This window comes from Anabrus simplex, chromosome 5 (genome assembly GCF_040414725.1).
Source record: "Anabrus simplex isolate iqAnaSimp1 chromosome 5, ASM4041472v1, whole genome shotgun sequence".
Classification (NCBI taxonomy): Eukaryota; Metazoa; Arthropoda; class Insecta; order Orthoptera; family Tettigoniidae; genus Anabrus; species Anabrus simplex.
In genome coordinates, this window is record NC_090269.1 from 370939897 (window position 1) to 370966029 (window position 26133).

Sequence of the window (26133 nt, forward strand, 5' to 3'; positions counted from 1 at the left end):
TCAATGCCAATACAAGTTGCCAAAACAAGAAACAAAACGTAAGCAGAAGCCATATATTAGACTTTATAAGGTCATAGTTTCTTTTTGTACCTGCTTCGGCGAGGAAAGGGACAATCACGTGTGCCGGTGGAACGACTTCTTCGAGCAAGCAAAATAAAAAGACCAAAGGCATTCACACTGAGGCTTGCAATAACGAATTCGCTGTAACCTTGACTCACGGGCAGCGCGTCTACATCATATCAGAATGAAATCTTGCATGTTTTTATCTTGAAATGAGTGGTATATAAAGTACATGAGGTACGTAGTCCCATGTATTCACATTCAACATGAGCCGAGTACTTGTAGCGTGCGCCTTCTTCGCCCTGGTGGCTGTCGCTGCAGCCGACGACACTTACACCACTAAATGGGACAACATCAATGTTGACGAGATCCTCAGCAACGACCGTCTGAGGAACGTGTACAAGGCCTGCTTGCTGGCTGTTGATGATAAGACCTGTAATGAAGAAGGCAAAACGCTCAAGAGTAAGTATTCCTCTGTTAACGTGTGGGACAGATGCATAAACTGAATGTTTAACTATTGTAAATAAATAAAATTGTTAATTTGTCCGTTTAGTTCAAAATCTTGTCTTATACTTCGAATTTATCGCGTATTAGGTATAAAAAGATAGAACAGAACTTGGTTGCCACAGTATCACGGTAAAAAGGGCTTAACTTGGTATTTAAGTCAAGGGTTAGCCCGGGTGTAATCTAGTATCCATAGCTAAATGTTTAGATTGCTGGCTTTTGGTCGAACAGTCTTGGGTTCGAATCGCGGCCGGATCGGAGATTTTAATCTTCATTGGTTAATTACGGTTACTGGGGGACTGGGTGTTTGTGTGTGTGCCGTCTCCAGCATTAGAGTTGATCATAGGTAGAGGCCTATCATCTTTATTATTATTATTATGTTTTTTTTTTGTTTTCTTTTGCTATTTGCTTTACGTCGCACCGACACTGATATGTCTTATGGCGACGATGGGAGAGGAAAGGCCTAGGAAGTAGAAGGAAGCGGCCGTGGCCTTAATTAAGGTACAGCCCCGGCATTTGCCTGGTGTGAAAATTGGAAACCACGGAAAACCATTTTCAGGTCTGCCGACAGTGGGGCTCGAACCCACTATCTCCCGATTACTGGATACTGGCCGCACTTAAGCGACAGCAGCTATCGAGCTCGGTAGGCCTATCATCACAGACGTGCATGTCACCTATGAGGCGTCAACACAAATGATCTGCACCAAGCCTTTTCGGAGGCCATACGCCATTATTATTATTATTATTATTATTATTATTATTATTATTATTATTATTATTATTATTATTATTACTGCTATTTACCTATCACAGTAGCGTATCAATAATAGAGGGTCAAAACGGTAAATATAACATTTTTCCGTTAATATTAGCTGTATCGAAAATCTGTGCATATTAAATGTGTGTGAAACATATTCTGCAATCTGTAGTTTCATGCCTTCTTACCGTGCGAGGAATAATAATAGAAATATTCACAACATCTCTAGAAATATTAGTGCCATCTAGGAAAATGTACTTAAAAACTATTAAAGAAAATATAATTTTCAATCGCTCTCTGGCCGAAGTGTTAAGGGCGTGTTCGTTTCACCCATAAGGATGTGGGTTCGATTCCTCGTCAGGAAGTCGAAATATTTAAGAAAAATAGCCCTGAGGTTCACTCATATAAACCAAAAATGAGTAGCAGGTTAGTTCCTAGGGTCAAAGGCAGTCGGGCGTAGAGCTAATCACCCTATTCACTTAGTGCTGAGGTTACGGAAAGTGGAAGCTAGAAGCCTTTACTCTCCACCCGTCCTGGAGCCTTCATGGCCAATGCGGAGATGACTTTGTTTTTTAAATTTCCCGTCATTTATGTCTGGTTTGTTTCACTGTGAGATATATTCTTCTTCTTCTACTTCTTATGCCTTTTTTATATGTCGTTACTCAGGCTATGAATCCTGTTATTCTGCCAAACCATATCTTATTATGTACATGTAGTTTAACAATATATTACACGCACACACTATAATACTAAACAGTACACCTTGTTATAAAAACACATTAAAGGAAAGAAAAGAGAAACGTATATAAAATAATCCAGAATAAATGAAAATGTCCTAATTAAAACAAATTTAGTAAAACTTAAGTGACAGATGTAATGAACGGAATAACGTACTGTAGATATTCGCATCTTCCTCTTTGCCTACTGCTTTTCCCACACCTGTGGGGTTGCGGGTGAGAACTGCGTCGCACATGTGGATTTGGCCCTGTTTTACGGCCGGATGACCTTCCTGATGCCAACCCTATATGGAGGGATGTAATCACTACTGCGTGTTTCTCTGGTGGTTGGTAGTGTAGTGCGTTGTGCGAATATGAATAGGTTCGTGTTGGGACGGACACAAACACCCAGTCCCCGAGCCAGAAGAACGAATCAGAAGCGATTAAAAACCCCGACCCGGCCGGGAATCGAATCCGGGACCCTCTGAACTGAAGGCCAGTACGCTGACCATTCAGCCAACGAGTCGGACTACTGCAGATATTCGCTATTATTATATTTTTCACAGCTCCAAGCATATTAGTGCCATATAAAACGCTTGTTAAGAATAATAACAATGTTATTTGCTTTACGTCCCACTAACTACTTTTTAAGGTCTTCGGGGACGCCGAGGTGCCGGAATTTAGTCCCGCAGGAGTTCTTTTACGTGCCAGTAAATCTACCGACACGGGGCTGTCGTATTTGAGCACTTTCAAATACCACCGGACGGAGCCAGGATCGAACCTGCCAAGTTGGGGTTAGAAGGCCAGCGCCTTAACCGTCTGAGCCACTCAGCCCGGCACCTGTTAAGAATGAAAGGAATTCTCTTTCAGTCTCGATTCAGTTAAAGAAATGTATAAACTTTTTTGTAGAGCGCGAAATTCTAAACGATAATTCCAATTAGACAGAGAAAACATGCACTGAGGATAGTTGGTCTAACACTCGGGGAACCACAAAGGTTCAGTCCACTGACTAATCCGTAAGGACAATAAGAAATTAAAATACATTTAATTAATTGTCATTGTAATGTTTAAAATTTTGAAGCATTCATTATTTTCGCACAGCTAACCACCCCGATGGATTCTATGTATACAAATTACCATAAGTTATACAGATTATTTTGTACGATTTGGAGTGAATTTGTCAAACCTGAAAGCTTTTGAAAATATTCACAGAGAAATTTGTGATTATTCAGCGCGCACCGAACAACATACCAGTAACTGCCCAGTTAATAATGTTATACTTTTTTTCCAAATCACGGAAGTAAGGTATCAAGATATGCATTCCACGAACCCTTCATAGAACCCCAATCACGGACTCTTCTAGGTGAATACAGCATAGAATCTGGGTTGCCGTTTGGTATACCAAATGTTTTACTTTCACAGCACTTTTTCCTAACTTATCAATGTCATCATTGTTCACTTTTATAGATATTCCATAGCATTCTAAGTGTAACAGTCATGTTCGATACACCGAAAGTCTTATATAAAAATTGCACTTAACATATTATTAAGAATGATTACAGAAAATCTAATTTCCAATAATATGTCTAAGAGCTGCAATTACTATAGTTTTCACAAAATTCTAGATATCTCGAAAAGTATTAGTACTAGCTAAACGTGTACTTAACAATATAAAATGTAATTTCCAATCATTTAAGTATGGTTTGCTTTACTTTAAGGAAGATAACGAAAAGGACTATCGGAATGAGAAACTAAAAGGTGTTTGGTAATAAAAATTGGAGGGAAGGGAGTGGTTGAAAGCCTACCTGAGCCGGAAGAAAATAAAATATGATGGCCTAACAATATCCTAAGCCTCTGAGAAATTACACTGACTGAACACCATTGTTAGTTGAGGCACACATTGTCTCTTCTGCTGCCGCACTTCACCATTAGATGGTATTAGGGCTGCAACTACAAAAACTAACCCGTCAATGAAATGTATGTAACCGCTACAATTATTAGAACACTTATGCAGTAAAACACTAGCAACCGTACAGATTTAACAACATGTTCAATATCTCTGCAACTATTTGGAAACATTTCCTGAAATTTGGCCGAAACATTATTTTACTCACCCTGGAGAATAAAGGGATAAGTCAAAAAAGTTAGAATTCCCAGGAGAAGCACATTTTTGCTTTTAAACAATTTGAAATCACCGAACGTCGTCAAACCATTCTGTGTTATATTAAACAGCTTTTTTTTAAGTAATGATTTTGGTTTGATTTTGTTTAATTCAAAAATGAAGTAACTGCTTTGGATCTTGAAAGATAGTGACTTTCTATTTTTTAACAATTCGCTTTACGTCGCACCAACACAGATAGATCTTATGGCGACGAGGGGATAAGAAATGCCTAGGAGTGGGAAGGAAGTGTCCGTGGCCTTAATTAAGCTACAGCCCCAGCATTTGCCTGGTGTGAAAATGGGAAACCACGGAAAACCATCTTCAGGGCTGCCGACATTAGGATTCGAAACCACTATCTCTCTTCTCGGTTTGTTTCTAACGTGATCCATTCGATTGACCTCTCGGTTACTCTGAGTTTTCATGTAGTTTTAACATGCATAGCTTACTCCAATTCTCACATCCATATATCATTACAGGATACTCTCCGCTTTATTATTATTATTATTATTATTATTATTATTATTATTATTATTATTATAGGTTTTTAAGTCCCTCTACTTAATTTTTAGTTTAATTTTAAATTTTTAGATTTATTTTGGAGACGCCGAGGTGTCAGAATTGTTTTTCCGTAAGCGGTCTTTTAAAGTAGATATTATTGAATACACCAACTAGAGGTTATTGCATTTGAGTACCTTCATATACCATAGGACTGAGCCGGAATTTAACCTACAAACTTTGGCTTAGAAAGCAGCATATCTTCAGTTTGAGCCACTCAGTCCAGTTCTCCTATTAAAGCACTGTTACGGACTGTTTCTAAAGATTATTTTCAGTTTTTTTTTAAATGAACTCCATGTTACATTGATTCTTCCGGTAACTTCCTTGATGATTGATGACTTGATATCATTTTGTTATTTCCGAGTAATACATGAAGTATGCGAGACTGAAAAGGGAGAAACCCTTATCCCATTATTTCCCATTATTATTAGTCTGTGCTGACATTATCCAGGTTAACGTTTCACTTAGCGAAATAAAACTGAATTGTTTTTCTCCTAACAAATTAGTTTGAAAGTTTTGGCGCATTACTATAGGTTGCCATTTACATCTGAATTACAAATCAGCGCAACTACTAACCTCTCTCGAAAGAGATTGTTTTTAAAGAAATAATCCAGGAACAGAATTTACCCTGATTGGCATGAACTTGTTCTAGGTCACGCCATTAGCATAACTGTCCAAGACCTTGACAATCCTACCTAATCACGCCTGTCTCGTGACGGAAGTGAAATCGTTCTTGCTAACTAACTTCAGTATTCCAGTGAAGTATGTAAGCCTTACCTTTAGGTTATATCCTATCTGATTTGTAATTGGTCCATTATGCGTGAACTTAATTGATTAATTCCGAAATAGTGATGAAATAATAATAATAATAATAATAATAATAATAATAATAATAATAATATGGGGAAGAAGAAGATATTTTGCGAGGATAAAAAGGCGAAAACCATCAGAAAAACAAACAAGTTCAAACGCACTCTTTGGATGAGCATAACGAAGAAATAATAATAATAATGATAATAATAATAATAATAATAATAATAATAATAATAATAATAATAATAATAATAATAATAATAATAATAATAATAAGTTATTCTTCCTCCGAGTAGAGCTTACTTCATACCCAGTGAGTAACATATTCTCTTAGAAATAATTTGTTCCTGAGGAATATACCTACTGTTTTCGAAAGTGTCCATAGGGAACACAGAATCTTATATCTCTCACACAGAAATCTTTGTGAAATAGTGATTGACCTTTTTTAGAGTTTACACAACCGATTCATGATACATTCTGGTTGTTTATATCTGATTATTCTTGTATCTCTCTCCCTCCCTCTCTCTCTCTCTCTCTCTCTCTCTCTCTCTCTCTCTCTCGCTCTCTCCATGAACGATTTAGAGATAAGGGTTTGATCATTTATGCTTCAAACCTAAAATAATATTTGACACTGTAGTAGCTTATATCTCTCATCGTTATAAAATGGAACATATTTATATATTCTTATTTTTATGAGCCACATCAACCATTGATATACGATTTGTTGTTGATAAACACCTCTTATTACTATTTGTTTAATTGCTCTTTGAAAAGTGTAAGTTTTTGGCAGTGCAAAGACAGGAGTGATTTAGGACTAGAAGGGACGAACTAGCATTCTTCAGAAACTGCTTTCGGCTCAGTTCGGCTTCGAATGGTTAGCGAAGATGATGCGACGTTTATACTCCTCTGAACATTTCATTGCTAACGAATTGGCCTTATGTACACAGTGAAGATAACAGCAGAACACTGCTAAAGTCGGCGGTTTAGTACAGCGCAACCAACGGAACAAACAAACAGATCATATTTTTCCTTAGCTACAAATTAGCTGAACAATTTCATTATAAGAAACTAATTCCTGAGAATTTTGATTCATTTTTATAGTTTTGCATGTCCTTCCTTATTTGCATCTTACATGATACTGATTTTTAAGTGAAGATATAGATTGTGTCCATATTCATCATCAAAACTCGTATTCTTAACTACACGATTAATGCTATAAGCGGGAGGGGATGTATTCTTGTAGCGAATGATATAAATAATGCATATTTTATATTACCTCAGTATTCTCATTGTGCAAGCAAACAATTTATTAGTTAATGTATAGTATGTCCGACTCATTGGCTGAACGGTTCAGAGGGTCCCGAGTTCGATTGTCGACCGGATAAGGGATTCTAATCGCGTCTGATTAATTCTTCTGGCTCGAGGACTGGAGATTTGTGTTTGTCTTATCACTTTCCCTTTCATATTCAGACAACGCACCACACTATCAAGCACCACAGAAACACGCAATAGTGATTACATCCCTCCATTAGGGTTGTCATCAGAAATGGTACCCGCCAGCAAAACAGGGCCAAATACACATGTTCGACAGAGTTCACACCCACGACCCCACAGATGTGGGAAACACGGTGAAGGAAAAAGAAGAGGAAGTAGTAGTTAATAACTAGTATATAATAATTGAAGCAAAATTAATTTCTCATTTATGATGGCTTCTTTTCTTTTCTTTTGCTATAAGTGTAACTTCTCCCTAATACATCGAAGGGTTTCGGCGACAGAAGGATTCGAACTCCCTATCTCCCGAGTGCAAGAAGATGGCAATTTAAACAGAAAGAAGAATCATAGAGCGAGACTATGTTGTTGTTGTTGTTGTTGTTCTTATGGTGGTGGTTGTGGTCGTAGTAGTCGCCATACAATTCTACAGCAAAGAAGGGAAACATTCCACATAGACAGAAAGGACTCGGCTGGATACTTCATACTCGGTTACAGTACACAATACCGCTTGGTTGAGACGCTGACCTTCTGACCCCAACTTGGCATGTTCGATCCTGGCTGAGTCCGGTGGTACTTGAAGGTGCTCAAATACGTCAGTCTCGTGTCGGTAGATTTACTGGCACGTAGAAGAACTCCTGCGGGACCAAAATTCCGGCACCTCGGCGTCTCCTCAAACCCTAAAAGTAGTTAGTGGGATGTAAAGCAGATAACGTTATTATTATTATTATTATTATTATTATTATTATTATTATTATTATTATTATTATTATTATTATTATTATTATTATTATTATTACAATACCGCTTCACATGTATGTTTGGCGGTTTGCATATACATCCGGGCGTCGAATTATATTATTTAATCTATGGTCTTCATAATCGGCCATGCAGAATTCGAATACGAACCTTAACCTTAAGTGGGATAGATCATGGTATTTCTTCTACCATTAAAATGGGATACCTATAATCTGCTTTATCCGAATGCAAACTTGTACTTTAATGACCGAACATTCTGAACAATTCTTTCGAACGAGTGATATGATGAGAATAAAAAACAGGAATACGAGGATACATATTTCATTGGAAGCGAGTTTTCACCAAAGAAAATAAAAGGGGTAGGTTACAGTAAATAATTGCTTCGTAGGAATGTTTGGTGGTTTGCCTATATAGTCGGGCAATAGGCTGCTAATACAAAGGAAATGGTTGTGGAGAGAGAGGCCAACTAAGAGCCCCAGCCCTATGTCAAGATCTGTTGAAACACAGTATCAAAGCTTCATTTCAGCATGGCAGACAATAGAGACTTGAAGGGTGTAACAACGAGCACCGTCGTCAAGTATTCCATAATAGCACTATGCCTGATCGAGCGATCGATGATGATGAAAATTATGAAAGAACAAAAGGTTAGATTTTATCTTCCAGCCTCAAAGCTGTGGGATTAAATCCCAGATCAGTTATTTAGCTTGTCTTAGTAAATAAAATAAGTGAATCTCGTGTCATTATATACATTGAACAACATTGCGGAACTCCACCACTCCAATCAATGACCGTTTGTAGGGGAAAGAACCATTTAATCCTATTCTTACTATTTTTATGTCATATATCAACTATGTTAACATAATCGAATAAATCACATTATCGTAAGGGATGTACATGAATAAAATCGCCTACCAAAGGAAGTTAAATACCCTTAACGCCAAACAATACAAACTGAGATGGCATGGCAAGCCTACCTCTTATAAGAATTCTGATGTCAGAAAAAGAGTTCGAAATATTTAAAATGTTGATTTATCGAATGTTACAGTAATTTCCATGAATAGACCAGAGAAAAAATGTGGGCATTGGATTCCCCATTGGATAAAAGAGATTTTCTATTTTCTTCATCATATTTCATACTTGCGTGAAGACGATTAAGGAATGGCTAAGGCGTTCAGGCGAGGGACTATGGGTGTGAGTGGGCATTACGCAGTGTGGGGGAAAAGTTAGATAGTTTCATGGAGATAAATAAGAATCTAACGGAGGACAGGAATAAAGGTAGGTCTTACTCAGACAAATTACAGGACACGGAAGGTATACAATAGGAAGGGATAGACTAGGCGAGCAGCCCTGAAGATCGTTCTCCGTTGTTTCCAATTTTCACTCCAGGCAAATGCTGAGGCTGTACCTTAATTAAGGTGACGACAGCTTCCTTGCCACTCCTAGGCCTTTCCCATCCCATCGTCTCCGTGAGACCTATCTGTGTCGAAGCGGCGTAAAGCAAATTGACTAATAACAAAACAAGAAAGGAAAGGAAAAATTTTGGAAGACAGGTATCTTATGTTTTTTTTTTTGCTAGGGGCTTTACGTCGCACCGACACAGATTGGTTTTATGGCGACGATGGGAGAGGATAGGCCTAGGAGTTGGAAGGAAGCGGCCGTGGCCTTAATTAAGGTACAGCCCCAGCATTTGCCTGGTGTGAAAGTGGGAAACCACGGAAAACCATCTTCAGGGCTGCCGATAGTGGGATTCGAACCTACTATCTCCCGGATGCAAGCTCACAGCCGCGCGCCTCTACGCGCACGGCCAACTCGCCCGGTATCTTATGTTTTAAGGGGAAGGATAATGAGGACCCTGTTAGAAAATACGAAGTTGGTAGTAGAATATATTTATAACAATTAAGCAGTAAATTAATATAAAATATTTTAACCTACGCTATACAGTATACTAAGTTGAATTACTGTAGTAACGAGATCACTGTGATTATAAAACCTAGTAGTAAGTTCAATTAAGTCTGCTGTGGCAGAGCAGTCATTACATAATGACCGTAAAATTATTATTTTTATTTTTGCCAGGCTGATCGGCTCAGGTTGAGGCGCTGGTCTTCTGACTCCAAGTTGGCAGGTTCGATCCTGGCTCAGTCCGGTGGTATTTGAAGGTGCTCAAATACGTCAGACTCGTGTCGGAAGATTTACTCCTGAACGCATTCGTGATGCAACAGAAATCACTAAACACCCGGATAATTTTAACCCTGGAGCAGGCGCGTCATATTTTGTAACACGTTTGATCGCGTGGGGGACAAGTGTCACCCAAATGATTTGAGGTTCTTCTCTGTAAAATATACTAATGTTGAGATTCATCATTGATAATATCATTTATTGGATTTATATAAAGATATTAAATCAAAAGCAATTAACTGAAACATCCATATTTAAGGAATAAAATCCTTTTTACAAAAAGTGACAAAATTTGAAATTAGTTTACAAGCTTTGGGTTTAGACTGCATGTCTTCTGTTTCAAATATTAGTCCTTACAATACTACCTGAAAATATACTCTATAATAAGTGTTCTCCAAAAATAGAGAGTAACAATGTAATAGAAATCTGATACAGCCGCCAACAATGATGCGTAAGGAGCGGTTACTCTGCTACGCAAACAACACAGATATCTTTCAGATGCTCCGCACAGGCCCACATTTTGCATTTTGAGTACCATCTTCTAGTGGTTTTATCACGAGATCTGCCACACAGATAACATCTACCTCCAGCCCCATGGCCGTCTTCCAACTGCACACACTCTTCCGTCCCCAGTAAAATCCGAGCGCGTCTTCTCATCTCGCGTGGCATTTGTGGAAACATTGATCGGCGTTGAATTTGGGGTTCAAACATTTCCCAAGCCATGTTTTTAAGGAATTCCTTCTTTTATCTTTGTTTCAAACTTCTGATTTGTGTTCAAAATAGTAAATGCGTTTATTGCAGCAGTATTGAGCAAGTTGAAGAACACTACCATTGGCCTTCGCTGCGTGTTTCTAGCAACATCATATTTCTGAGATAGCTGGTCCACCAAATCAACCCCACCTTTAGTCATATTACAAAAGCTTATCATGTCTGACTTCTTTTGTTTACCTGTGTCCATGTCTATGGATTCGTCATGGTGCATTCTTGAAATTACCAAAACAGTTTTGTTCTTTTTAGTACAATATGACACAAATGTGCACTCTTCCTGAAATCCGAAGAGGGAAGACTTTTCTTCCGTTCACTTATGCGGTAAAAACTCTTTCGAAATTTCCCTCTTGTTACTTCGTACTGTGCCGACATACATCAGGGACTTATCTGTAAGAAGGGCTTTAGCCAAGGGAATACTGGAAAACCAGTTATCTCCGGTAATATTTCGATTTATTCCCTGCACCGGCTCAACCAATCGCAAAACAATGTCTTGTGCAGTGCTGCTCCGTTTGTATGGACCTTCTGGTTGTGCATCTACGTATGTCTCAAGATTAATTTTATAAGCAGTTTTGACATCAACTAGAGCAAATGTTTCAATACCATACTTCGCAGGGTTTCATCCTCTTCCCCATCATCGCTTTCATCAAGTGAAATATATTCCTCTTCGTTAAACGACTCATTTAGCCAATCAGTTATAACTGAAGGATCCACCGAGTTTGCAGTCTTCTGTTTCTAGGTCCGGACATGGTAGCAATAAAATGTTGTCCTCATCTAAAAAATCGTGCAATCATATAAAGAACAGAAATTATCTTATAACATCATGATTTAATGATGAGGTTAGAGTACATTTATTTTTGAATTATTATTACTCACCAAGAAGAATTTTAAAATATGTTGCACCATTGGTCGCGTGGGGGACACCTGTCCCCCACCGATGTTAAATGGATTCTGCTTCCCACAAAAATGAAACAATCAAGAGAAGTATTATCAGGTACTCTTGGCGACAATATTATCGGAAGCTACTAAAAGTTACGCGGGCTTGGAACAAATGAAATACCAACGGCATAAAGTAATAATGACCTGGGTGACGCCTGTCCCCCACGCGCCTTCTCTAGGGTTAACAAAGAGGACGGCTATATACTGAATAGACCATTGCTATTCTCCATAGTTAACTCTTCAACATATTTATCGTTGACTATAGAAGCCCTGGAATGAACTAACAGGGTCTTCCTAGTTTGAGTCTAGTTACTATGGAATGAAAATTGCCATTAACTGTTTTAATTCATCTTTGTCATTGCTCTTAAGACGATCCCGGTTGCAGGTTAGAAATGCGTCAGCATGCAGTAATTATAACACGGCATAACATGCCTGAAGTAATATAATGATATTCAATAATTACGTTAGAATAGTTATTTGTATTTTTTTAATTCTGTCACAAGGACTGCTGCTGTGTTTGATATGAAAATCCCGGAGCATGCAATAAATGAAATTGGATTAAACAGAAGAGATTCTGATCTGATTCTCGCTATCTAAAAATGAGCCATTTAACGAATAAGTCAATAATAGCACATTATGCAACAAGCCTATAATGGCAATAATTAAGACACGAGTATATTTCCGTACGAGTGTCCTAATTACGATTATAGGCGAGTTGCATACGACTGTTTATGCTCAACGATAATTATAACTCTATTTTTAAATATTCATAAATTTATGTCGAGATGTCGCTTGACAGTTGAGTTCACTGAACAGAGCGCAGAGCACATGCGCTGGGTTATTGATTTTCCGTGAGTGGATCAGAGACCTTGACAATGTCACATGTTTTCAAAGCTTTGATAGAAGGTTATCATAACCCAGCTTGTAACGGAAAGCTTGTAACGGAAACTGATGCAGCGATTGAATGTGAAGGAATGTGTAAGAGGTGGTATCACAAAGACTGTGCGGCAGTCAGTGCAGGGGACTTTGCCACGCTCAAGAAGCCCAGCTGCTCACTTATGTGGCTATGCACGGAATGCAAAGCTGACTTTGCAATGCTTAAAAATGGCAAAGAAGAGTTAAAAGCAATATGGGAGGAGATTAGAAATCTGAAAATTATAATAAAGCAGACTGTCGTGGAGGAAATAAGACAAGCTCTATCACAGTCAGAACGAGAATTAATAACAAAAGATACAAGGCTTTCCATCCCCGCCCAAAGAATTGAGAAAGCTCGAGATACAGAAGGAAAGAAAAGAATGGCGCCTGACCCGCCCAGAAAACCAATAACAGCCCAATCAACCAGCACAGTTGTGTCGTTACCCGAAGAGACGAGAAAACAGCAAAGAGATTCCCAAGAAATCATGGATGCCATACCTTACACCTCGAGAGTGGTCAACGGCGTGTCGGAAGAAAATGAAGAAAATGAGGAAGTAACCTGGGCGGAAGCCGGTCAGCGTAACCGTTCTCGCAGGCCGAGTGCCGGCGTCAGGGGATCAAAACAAACTGTCGGTAGCAGCCTTAAGGCCGCCCCAAGGACCGCCTGGTTATATGTCGGTAGTGTCCATCAAACGAACGAAACAGACGATCTAATAAAATACTTGAAAGATAATGGAATTACTGGAGACATCTTATGCGAACAACTCCCTACCAAGGGAATAAAAAAGGCGTTTAAGGTAGGAATAGACTTTGACCACCTTCACGCGGTGAAATGCCCAGAGTTTTGGCCTCAGGATGTTTGTGTAAGGCGGTATGCCTTTCGTCCCCAACAACAAAGAAGAAACTCCTTTCCACCCAGTGTTCGAAAGTGAACAAGGTCTGATTGTAAAGGAAGACTTGATTTCGCAGGAAATTAAAATGCTATCTTGGAACGTAGAAGGACTCTTGAGTATAGCAACAACAGTTCAGAATATGTTACAGACTTACGATATCGCAATTTTAGTTGAAACTTTCCTAACTTCGGAGTGGAACATCAATAGTCATTATTCAATTCATGTCTTGGCGGATAAAGGCCCAACTGGCAGGCCAAAAGGGGGAATCGCCTGCTTTTTCAAAGAGAATCTCGCACCATTCGCTATACAACATAAGTCAAAGAACACGTTAGTAATACGAACAAGGCAGTGCGTACTTATATGTGTTTATTTTCAACCAGAGTTTACATCCACAGATATTATAGAAGAAATAGGTAACTGCTTGAATATGGTTACTAAGAACGATCCCATCATCCTAGCGGGTGATCTCAATTGTCGTGTAGATACAGAATTACAGAAGTCGAAAGAAGTTTTGAGCTATCTAGAAGAAGAAGGGCTAATACTAATCAACAAGAAGGAACAGCCGACATATATATGCTATAATGGCATGAGTACAATTGATCTTGTCTTCATAAATTCTAGTATAACCACTAAATGTCAAAGTGTTATCATGGAAGCTGAGAAGAAGCATCTGCCCGTGAAAACAACGCTGCTAATAAACGGTATGAGGCACAGTAAGAAGTTACAGCCTTTAAAGTTGAGAAGAACATTGGACTTAACAGTACTAGAGGATTCAGACAACAAAGCAATAATCGATACACTAAACAAAGGGACTCTGAATCAGGCTGCTTTAAAACTGGAGGAAATTCTTAAGAAGGCAATACCTCCTACAGTAATTAACAATAGAAAAGCAAAACCATGGTTTACAGATGCATGCTACAAAGCAAGGAAAACAGCTTTGTCAGCCCTGCACGCAGCAAAATTGCAGCGCACGAAAGAACGACTGGAGTACTACGCTAATTTAAGAAGAGAATATAAAGCCATAGCTAAACAAGCCCGTCAGACGTTTTTGGAAAAGGAAGAAAAACGTTTAATTGAAGAGGCTACTCAGGACCCTTACAAAGCTTTGCGTCCTAAACAGCCAAAGTTTTCTCGTAATATACCAATGGATGTCTGGGAAGCGCACCTTCGTGCAATTCTTCAGGAGAGGGACACGCGGCCAATCAATTTTTATGTCGATCCAACAGTTATCCCGAATGACTCAGAGAGATTTACGCCTAAAGAAATAGAAGAAACTGTTAACAGCCTAAAAAATGGGAAAGCATGTGGTCCAGATAACATTTATAATGAACATTTGAAAGGGATATTCCCAGTGTTGAAAGAATCCATCTGCCAGTTATTGAATGAATGTTTACAACAGGGTAGGATACCAGACAGCTGGGCTAAGTCCACAATAAAAATGATGTACAAGGGCAAAGGTGATACAGCAGACCCTAATTCGTACAGAGGAATTGCCCTGGAATGCACTCTCTTAAAGACACTGACTCAGTTAGTATGTAAGCGCCTCACAATATTAATAGACGACAAGCTCCCAGATTCCCAGTTTGGCTTCAGAAGAAGAAGATCAACCATTCAAGCAATCGATTGTCTACAGCAGTATATTAATGAAGCCCTCGCAATTCCAAAGGGAAAACTTCATGCAATCTTTATTGATTATTCTAAGGCTTTTGATACGATCAATAGAGTTATCGTATTAGAGAAGTTGCGAAATATCATCGGGCCTAGTTGTTATCTTCTTCCAATCATCAAGAATCTCCTTACAGATAACTGGGTAGAGATTAGTGATGGCATCACCAAGTCATATCCGATACTTCAAACCATTGGCGTCCTTCAAGGTGACCCCCTAAGCCCATTGCTTTTCATTGCCGCCACAGCTGACATCGTACAAAGAATAGATTCAGAAAATGTCAATATTCTCATGTATGCAGATGACATGGTTCTGACGTCAACTTCTCAGTTTGATTTGCAGACTACTTTTAATAAAGTTACGAAATGGGCAGAAGAGAACCAGCTGAGGTTAAATGAAAATAAGACTGTCTCTCTGACCTTCAGAAAAGGAGGAAAACGGGGAACATTCTTAATCAATGACCAACAACTAAAGTCAGTCACAAATTTTAAGTACCTAGGAGTCACTTTTCAAACACCGGGGAACGTGTTCTCTTTACATGTAAAAGACCGACTAAATGCTGCCATAAAATCCATTAACGACATCAGATCTTTGAGCCATCTCTCACTTTCATGTGCCATCGAGTTATTTCATCTTAAGGTTAGTCCTGTAGCCACCTATGGATTAGAAAACATATGGATATATCTTGGAAAGAGGCAACTACATAGTATAGAAAAGGTGAAAGCATTCTATTTAAAGAAAGTACTTTGCCTGTCAAAGTACACTCCATCACGCCTCGTATACCAACTGTCGAGGGAATTATTCTTTGTGGAAGAGCTGCGTTTGAAACTACTGCTCCCGGCCACTCCAGCGTATAAGGAACTCCTACAAGAGCTTCAACAAAAGAGAGACAGCATATGGTGGGACTTTTACCAGTGTGATGCGATGATCAACCGCAACTGGACTCAGGGAGGCTATGAGTTGAGACACGTTGTGACCAGACTCTCAGTCCATGGGTTTCACCAACGCCTGTGTATTAAAGCGAGCTTTCATGAGCCAAGTCCGGACTGCAGGTGCAAAAGATGTGGCGAACTCTGTGAACGCTATCACGTACTTAAGTGTAAACTGAGAATAGAATCCTTAACAAAATTTTGTACAGACGACTGCTCATAAGAATTATTATCATTATTATTTTCCATGCACATTTGTGCGCAATAAAACATTTATTATAACCCAGCTTCATTTCAAATACAAATTGTTTATTGTACAGTTGGAGAAGTGAACATGCGAGAATGTGTCGTGCGGTTGTGGAATATTGGAAGTAGAAGGTGCATTGATGTTACAATGTGTCCGACATGTTTGATTTTGGAAACACGTGCGAAGTTAGTGCGTTGAGCGCAGGTGCGATGCTATCCTTACCTTATTGGTCAAACAGTTGTACCATAATGAAAATCTGAACACTGATTGGCGGAGAACCTGTGTCATAATGAAACTTGAACTATAATGAGCCTCATTAATATTCATTTTTCTGGCATATAATATCTATATTTTGGCATAGTTGAGAATAAACAATATTTCAATACCATATATAATCTACGGGCATGATCACATCAGAGCCTCATTCGAAAGTTACAGACAGAACTAATAATTCCGGAGATATATAAATACAATACTACATTTATCGAAAATCTGCACATGCGTCCCTGTGTAATAATAAATTAGTATTTAGCCCAGTACACAATCTGATTGCTCATGAGTATAAATACTGAGTTTCCAGAAATTCTATAAATCCCTATCCCCCTGCTGACGAAACAAGCAAGTAAAGAAGCAAACATGCAGACAAAGAGCTGAACTTACTTTCTACCTCTGCACACCTACTATTCACTCACTCTGCTTTCTTCGAACCAGAGCTCTTCTTCTCCAGCCCCGGACCCCGTAACACCTCCAGACCTCTCGAGACTTCGTCCAGCCATGTTGTCCTTGATCACTACAGTGTTCGTTGTTCGCCAAGGTATTGGCCGATGATCTTCTATGTTGTTCGGCCCTGATCCACCCTCATGATGTTCCCGAGGTACCGAAGTATCCTCTTTTTGGCCTCTGCAACAATCTCAAGATCAACGTACACGGCGTAGATCCTCATTCGCCACTCCTCTCTATTGTGAACTGCACCGAAGATCTTCCTCAAGATCTTTCTCTCCCATACCCATAGAAAGTTCTTGTCACGCTCGTTTGGGCAACAAATTGATACTAAACGGAGGGCGAGGACCACATTCACATCATCAAGTATCCATCAGATAGGTAGTAAATAGGTACTAACGGGAGAGTGGTGAAGTGTCCATCAAATAGGTAACAAGTTGGTACTAAAATGCCCACGTCTCGCATGAATACAGCACCATTGGACAGAATGTAATCCGGCACACGGTCAGTTTCTATCTTATGGAGAGCGTTGTCATCCTCAATAGCTTCTGGAAGGCGAAGTAACTCTTGTTCCTAGCAGCCATCTCCGCCTTTATCTTCTCGCTCACCTTGTTCTCAGTCATGAGGGCCTATACTGCAGATCCTACCAATCCGCGAACGTACCAGCGCATTAAGCAGGTACAAGCCCAGCTATTGACACTGCATAGGAGATACCAAGAAGGTTTGAAAATTCGCGCTCGAGACAACCATTATAACAGCGAAGAGGCTCCTTCCATATATCACTTCCTTCGAGAATGTCGCAGGGGGCGACAGAAATATATTCATCAGATTACTACCCAGGACGGCCAAATTGTTCAAGACCACCCACGGATACAAGCAACACTTGAAAACTTCTTTCAAGACTTGTATGGAGAAGGCGAGGTAACCCATCTTGATCACCGACACACGTTTTTCGATGGAATTCGTGGAAGGATTCAGCACCGTGAACAAGACAGTCTGACGGCTGAGTTAACGGAAGACGAAATATATCAAGCAATCAAGCAGAGCGCATCCCATAAATCACCAGGAATAGATGGACTGGGGAAGGAATTCTATGTACAGCTATGGCCAATCATCAAAGCCGAAATTGTGCTGATACTCAATAACGCCTTACAACCTGACAGGAACATTACAAAGATGAAGGAAGGTCAAATAGTTCTAACTCCAAAGAAAGGGAAACCAATGACCCCAGCCGACTTTAGACCTATCACACTCCTCAATTTTGATTACAAGTTACTTACTCGCTGCTTGAAACAACGGCTCAACAATTTCTTAGCAGACATAACCTCCAGCCAACAGTCAGGAGCTGTTCAGGGAAGAAGTATTTTGAATACTGTCTGTGCCATTCGCGATATGATTAGTAGGTCACCCGTAAAGAAGCAACGGCGACAGCTGCTCTCCTTGGACTTTGATCAGGCATTTGATAGAGTTAACCATGGTTATTTGATCGAAGTGTTTAAAGCATTTGGTTTCACTATGCCTTTTACCACTCTGATGGCTAAGATACTGACTGGTGGCTCTTCTAAAATAACTGTGAACGGTTACCTTTCAAACCCTATCAAAATTACAAGAGGAGTACGGCAAGGTTGTCCCTTATCGATGATGCTTTTTGTGATATCCTTGGAATCCTTTATTGTCAATATATTACGTACCTTCCCCCCTGGTATGATCGACGTCTTTGTCTACGCTGACGATGTCACATTAATTCTGGATCGCAATGCTGACTACCAGTGTCTTTTCACCGAGCTCGACACTTATGGACGATATTCCGGTGCACATCTCAACTTCCAAAAAACTAAAACTATGCGGATAGGGTATCGAAGCAGGACTTCCGAAAATGTTCCCGCATGGATGCAGATAACTGATGAGATTAAGATACTCGGCATCCAGTTCTGTAATAGCATACATCAGATGATTAAAAAAAATGGTCCCTTGCCCTTACATCGGTGAAAAGTATACTGCACCAAGTTAAATATAAATTCGTGGTGTTACAACAACGAGTGCAATATGTCAATATGTATGGTCTAAGCAAAATCTGGTATTTAAGCCAAATTTTACCAATGCCAAGAGTAGTTGGCATCCGTATAGTTGCAGCAGTAGGCTGGTATATCTGGCAAGGATCACTTTTCCGCGTCGCACGACCTACACTCATGCTAGCTAAATCTGAAGGAGGTCTTGGTCTTATTGATGTACAGCTTAAAAGTAAAGTGCTCTTCTTGTTACGGAATCTCAGAATAATGCAAGCAGCGGACAACCGCAGAACCGGCAATTTTTTACTGGGAATGTGTAACCCGGAAGAGATTAAGAACCCGCCAGCATTTTACGATATCCACCACCACGCGCCACATGCACGGTATATGCGATGTGAGATGAGCTACGTTCCCCGTGGTCTTCTCCTATCTCCAGACATAACTACGAAGAAACTTTATACGTATGTGCATACACAGCAGTATCAAGCCCCGAAAATAGTTCGAACAGCGATGTTAATAAACTGGTACAGAGTCTGGCGGAACATCTCAAATCGCATTCCCCCTCAAATAATATGTGATACGTGGTATAAGGTAGTTCATGATATCATTCCTACAAATACCAACCTCCATCGCATCCATATGCAGGACAACGCCGCCTGTGGATTTTGCCGAGCTCCTAGGGATACAATCCAACATAGACTGACGGAATGTGACGTCACCCAACAAGTGTGGAGTGAATTTAAAGTGAAACTAAATTCTATCATAAATCAGCCCCAGATCTATATTGCCTCTGAATGGACAATTCGACCTACCTTTAGCTTGCGACCGGTTCAGCTAAATAATACTGTAGTGCTCCTCTTAGGCACTTATGTACATTGTGCGTTACAAGCCAAAAGACCCTACACCAAACAAGAGCTCTTCGCCGACATCAGTGTTAGTGTATACAAAGCCCTCGCGTCCCCCCAGAAAAATCTCTATATTGGGGACTTTATTAATAAACTAGTAGCAGTCATCTAACAATGTAACTGTGTGAATAGTGTAACTACTAAAACTTCTCTCTCGGTCACAAGAGTGTTATTTTACTACGCGAACTTACACAGTGGTGCACGAGTTCTATGGTTTAGCTTGTGTTATTTCTTACTCTTCTAGCTCCTATTACTGTGACAATTGTTGGTTGGTGTGTGTGATTGTCGGCAAGGAGTGTGTATCTGATGTAAATTCTCGCTCCTTTATTCACTTATTGTATATTGTGTTTTCGCTGGCATAGAATACTTCAGTTAGTCATTGACTCACAAAAGGTGTGTGTTTCTTGTCTAGCAATCTTCTCTTCTGAAGTATATTGTATTTGAATTAAATGTATTGTAATATACTATGTTGACAATGAAAAATATATATTTAAAAAAAAGGGCTGCTAGGTACTTAAACTGCGCCACCCTCCAGTAGGTGTCACCTGCACAGTCCAGGCCCCTCATGCTGTAGTCTTTTGCTTTATCTCGAGTGAGACCTAATCCCTGATAAATATGATCAAGTATGAGTCAATAATTTGACGTGATCAGAACAAATTATAATCTTATGTAGTTCAGTAAGCTCCAAGGCTATCTGTTAACAATAAACATTAATATTGACTTGAGGCGTCTAGTATCAAAACCGGCCAAGTCACAAAATTTACGAAAATGAAATAAGGTTATAAATTTGAAGTAGAAGTATAGCACTATCAGGTAAAACAAGAATATGTTTTAAAATCGTCCATGTCTTCATGTTATAGAGCACTGAATTCTCGGTCTTGCAACAGAATCGGCCAAGTCATGCAGCCAGTGAATTCAAAACCGGCCAAGTCAAGGAACGAGCGACAATCTTTATGATACAGCATTATTGTGTGGAATCTTGTGTTGTTACATTACGCAACAAGGTGATAATATCAGTAGGCAAAATCGTTCCTTGTAATGTATATTCTCTGAAGTCATAATATTTTGTTTTTTGTTCGTTTGCAACACTGATTTACGTATTGGCGGGCTTCTTACCGTCATTGGCGCCAAAGCAGTCCTATTTCCGGTGTGCTCGTATTTTGTCATTATTGTGTGCTGTAACGTGGATATTGTTCCAAGTGGAGAACTGAAAGATTTACTTTCATACCTTGAGAAATTGTACAAAATTGCAACAAAAACGGCCAAGTCAAAATTTAAATTAACAAAAAAGATGGGTTAATTATGAGTTAGATTTCTCAAAACAGCGGAACTTAAATATTAAACCATTAAGGATATAAATGTGAAAAAAAATCTTTTCTGATCATCATTGCTTTGTCTCTACAGGTTTATCGTCCATATTGAAAAATATGCCTTGAGTGACTTGGCCGGTTTTGATACTAGACGCCTCACTTATTTATTAGGTGAATTCAAGCGATCAGTGAATTACCGTATTGTTTTTGTCAAATAACATGTTCAATTCATGAGAAGTCTACATTTTCTTTTGCTTTCCAGGCGTGATTCCTGATGCTTTGGCTACCGAATGTAAGAAATGTACCGAGAAACAGAAGGACGGCGCAGAGAAGGTGATCAGATGGTTCATCGACAACGACGCTGAGGGCTGGGCGACGCTGAAGGCCAAGTGGGATCCTACTGGAGAGTACACCAAGAAGTACGAAGAGGAGGCTAAGAAGCGGGGTGTTAAAGCTTGAAACAATTCCCAGTGAGGCTCAGAACCTCACAGACTGCTCGCACTGCATTTAAATTGTTAACATGTAGGTCTAAAACGAATGTACACTTGTTTTGTGAAATAGCAATTTTTTATATCATTGATCATTTTGAAATTACAATCCACTTTATTCAAATATCTATGTGTGAATTATTCTCCCTCGTACTCTTTGCTATTAATTGTGTAATGACTTAACACTTCATAGAGCAAATTTTGGCTGTGGAAAAAATGCAATTTTTACATTGACTTCCATCCATAACGATAAATCAAGATCTTACTTTATTAATCATACAGCATAATATAAAATTACTTAGAAGTATCTTAAATGAAACATAAGTGAAGTAAATCTCTGACAACATTAAAATAATAATTTTTTGATGATACAGGTGTGGAAATCAAATTTTGAAATTTTACTAACGTGAATAATGAAATTTACACAAATTTTTCATAACCTTTATTGCATCGAATGGTTAATGATACCTCATTGATATATTTAACTACGAGGGAGGTTTGCACAATGAGCATTTATATTATTGTGTTCTGTACTGAGTTCAGTTAAAGGTAATTTCCATTTTTTGCACTGTAGTGCATGGTATCTGTCATGTAGTTTGTCATATCATCCGCAATTTAATTAAATTTCTCAAATTTTCCAAGAATGTAATAAATACAAGTACATTTACAAAGACGTCATGAAAACTAAATGTGATATGCCCGCGACTTCGTACGTTGGAATTTATTTCCCACTTACTATGGTTCTTAGCATACAATGTTTGATGTAGTATCATTGGAGACATGAACAAAGAGTGGCATTAAACAATTTCGATGGGCTTACATTTCTCAACAGAGTAAGTAAGTGCATTATATTGTACCCGCTCAAAGCCTGAGTCCCAACCAGCATTTATCTCAAAGAGTGTTACGGTCCGAATCCATCGCAACTAATACTCAATAAAAAAATATTTTGAGATATAAGATCTCAAACTAAATGTAAGGGCGCCATCCAATCAGTACCACAGGGTTGAACGGGACACTCTAATCTTTATCTTTAAGGCTCATCATAAAAACACACAAATTATATATATATTCAGATCAAAGGGAAATTATGAAGGCTCCGTCCTAGGAATGGGGACGGATATTTAAACGGTCACCAAGGGTTTACTATTCTACAAGAACAAGAACCTGGAACTGTTTCCTTGCAAATGCTAAAGGAGCATTTTATTTAAGTAAACAAAATAATTTTTACACACAAAAAAATCTGTTGACCCTTGATTTGCCGGTAATTTGGCAAATTATTCCTGAAAAATGATTACATAATATTTGTCACTTTTGACCACCCTTCCATTTGGGTGGTAGAACCGTTGATATCTGAAGCTATCAGATTTACCTTCGTTAACACCATGACCATATTTGATCATGGACCAATTACCTGTTGGCTAAGTAGGCGCGATCACATGGACCATGTTATCGCCTCCACTTTGATTGAGATGAGACCAACCCGGGAAACTACAAACTCTCCCCGGGTTCCTAACCAAGATATGCTAATCGTTAGTTGAAGGAATAGGACAAAGGGACTCTAACCTAATGGTCCAGATGTAGGGATTTGCCTTCATTTTACACATATTAACTTAACTTATTATTTACAACCAATTGGCATTATTACGTTAATTCGCCAGCTGACTTCCCTAGTATCATCCATCATCATCATCCGAAATAATAAGAAAATAAATAAAATTAAAAAATTTTCATTAAATATTATTATTATTATTATTATTATTATTATTATTATTATTATTATTATTATTTGTGGAGATCATGATTATCGTAACCCGTAATCATCCTCGGAATAATATTTCAACTTTTCGCGATTTTTATTTTCATCTGAAATAAATAAAAGTAGCTTCTTTGATTATTCTTCTTCTCCTTCTTCAAATATTCTCATCATTATTATTATTACTATTAGTTAAAAATCTCAAATTTTTCATTTCAACTCCCAACATCATTATTATGTCCAAAATATGAAAAAGTAAATTCTTCTTCAAAAAAAGAAGTTTTTATATATATATTTATTATTATTATTATTAATTTGAAAATAAAATGAATTTCGCCTGTTACACGGTAGTCCACTCTTAATATGTTTAACGCATAATCCCTTTTACAATTCCGATTTATTTTGGCACTAATCAATCCAGATATGATTTACTTGGAATATTATTATTATTAATAGTATTCTTATTCTTTCGAGAATCTTTATTTTTATTCCCCATCTTTATAATTTAGTCACATACGTTCTCTCCCAAACAGAAATCACCAAGATCCGAATTCACATCGGGCGGGACATAATAGTGTTCGAACCCGCAGTCTTATTTTCGTACTGTCGTTAATTCATGGAGACCATATGCTCCTAAGACAATTCTCAAATCCCATAACACCTCGCAGTTGGGCAAATACCTCCAATCTCTGCAAGTGTTAAATTATTCCTTCCTTTTCCATTTTGAAGTCCATTTATCCATTGGAACTCTTCAAAACATTTCACTAATTAACCCTCGGCGTGTGGACTCTATTCTGCCACTCAATACACCGGTATAAAAATACAACCTCTATGTGGGCCTTAAGATCCATCTATTTCTTCATCAACATCAGTACAATTCACTTTCATTTCGGGCCGGATTTTTGTCCCACAAAACTCCAAATCTCAACTTTTGGCTCAAATCCCTCTGGATCTCAAACATAGCGTGACCATATTATAAAAGTGCCTATCTCGTTTCTACCAAATTTATTTATGATTATTATGGAGTCCAAAAACATTAAATCAAAATTTAGTGTTAAAACCGGATTCACTGCACAAATTATAATTATTCACGGGACATGTGATCTCCACATTTAAATTACTTTAATTTGCAATCATTATATACAACTAGGCCCGTGCCTTTATTCTCAAAGATTATTATTAAACACGCCTTTACACATTACCAAATTTTAATGTACTAATTCGACACATGTACAGATTATTATTATTTTGTCCACTGGCGAACTTCGCGATATTTACAAACAAATCAATGGACTTCATTCCGTCCCACAACAATTTAAATAACTTGGCAATCCTACCTCTGGATTATCTTAACAACATGCCTTAATATCTATAAAAGTTCCGATAACGGAAAAACACTTTGGAAGCACTTCTAAATGAATATTAACACTATCTTTACGTGAAACGTGCTCCATATCATATTACACAACTCAAGCACTTGAATGAACAACTCAACCCTACTATACTCTATTTAATAATCAAAATTATGATGAGTGCTCGGTCTAATCATGTACATATTAATTTGTCCCTTTGTCTATCTATCTTTGAATTTATACGAGCCGGAACGGCTCGTTTCACAATCAAGTTACCATGATAATATAATATGATTTCCTCCCCCTAACGATAGCAATCTGCAAATATGTTAAAATGTTACTCATCTCTGCCATTGTAGTCTGCTAAAACCGGACGAGAAGCCATAGCCCCTCCGGTTTTTAGCAATGCATTCCACTGGTATTCATGCCAGCTTGAAGAATTAATCCTTGACCCTTTTCAACTTTACACATTTTGAATAAAAACAAATAAATTAACTGTTGCACTTTGGAATAATTTCCACCCTAAATTCTACTCACAAATTTTACACTCTCGGCCTTGTATCTAGCCCACTTAATGTAGATATACATTCTTCATTCCTTTCCCGAACACTAGGAACATGGGATACCTCGGGATTCCCTTTACAACCGCCCGTGCGCGCACTTGAATTTCCCGTCTCACGTTCGTGTAGCTGACCAGGTATCAGTTTAGAATCGACTGTTTACTAGGTGACATAAACACTCGTGACCGTTGTCATGTAACGCACTTCCTAATCTGTTGGTAGAATCTCACACTCCGTAAGTTATGCTTTACTGAGTCCTGTCTATTTGAAACACTTCATACTAGTATACTGCTCAAGACTGTAATATGAGCTACATCACGTCATGAATCACTGTACTATGTAACAATATAATACTTCGAACCCTACTCCACGAGTAAGTACACACTCGCACCCCTGTCGTAATCACGGCTCTAACAAAATATCAGAAGTTGTCACGCACCCCTGGCGTGGTGTCCGCTCGAACGCTTTGTCAAAAGTAGTTACGCACCACTGGCGTGGTGACCGCCCGAACACGTTGTCAGAAGTAGTTACGAACCACTGGCGTGGTGACCGCCCGAACACTTTGTCAGAAGTAGTTGCCAGTCCTTGTCCACGACCTCATATTTATACTTGTATCCCCTCTCTTCCGAGTTCACCGGAGTTCATCTTGGGACGCGCAGTTCCGATATCTTCATACGACACTTTGCGGTTTGTC

The 26133-nt window shown here is 38.7% G+C and overlaps 1 protein-coding gene across 1 annotated transcript; it reads left to right on the forward strand.

Annotated features, from left to right (window-relative positions):
* Positions 1 to 294: 294 nt before the first annotated feature.
* On the forward strand, positions 295 to 21900 carry LOC136874931 (ejaculatory bulb-specific protein 3-like). Its single transcript, XM_067148643.2, has 2 exons — positions 295 to 522; positions 21549 to 21900. The coding sequence occupies exons 1-2, from the start codon at positions 327 to 329 to the stop codon at positions 21743 to 21745; spliced, it is 393 nt and encodes a 130-aa protein (XP_067004744.2). The 5' UTR covers positions 295 to 326; the 3' UTR covers positions 21746 to 21900.
* Positions 21901 to 26133: the final 4233 nt, after the last annotated feature.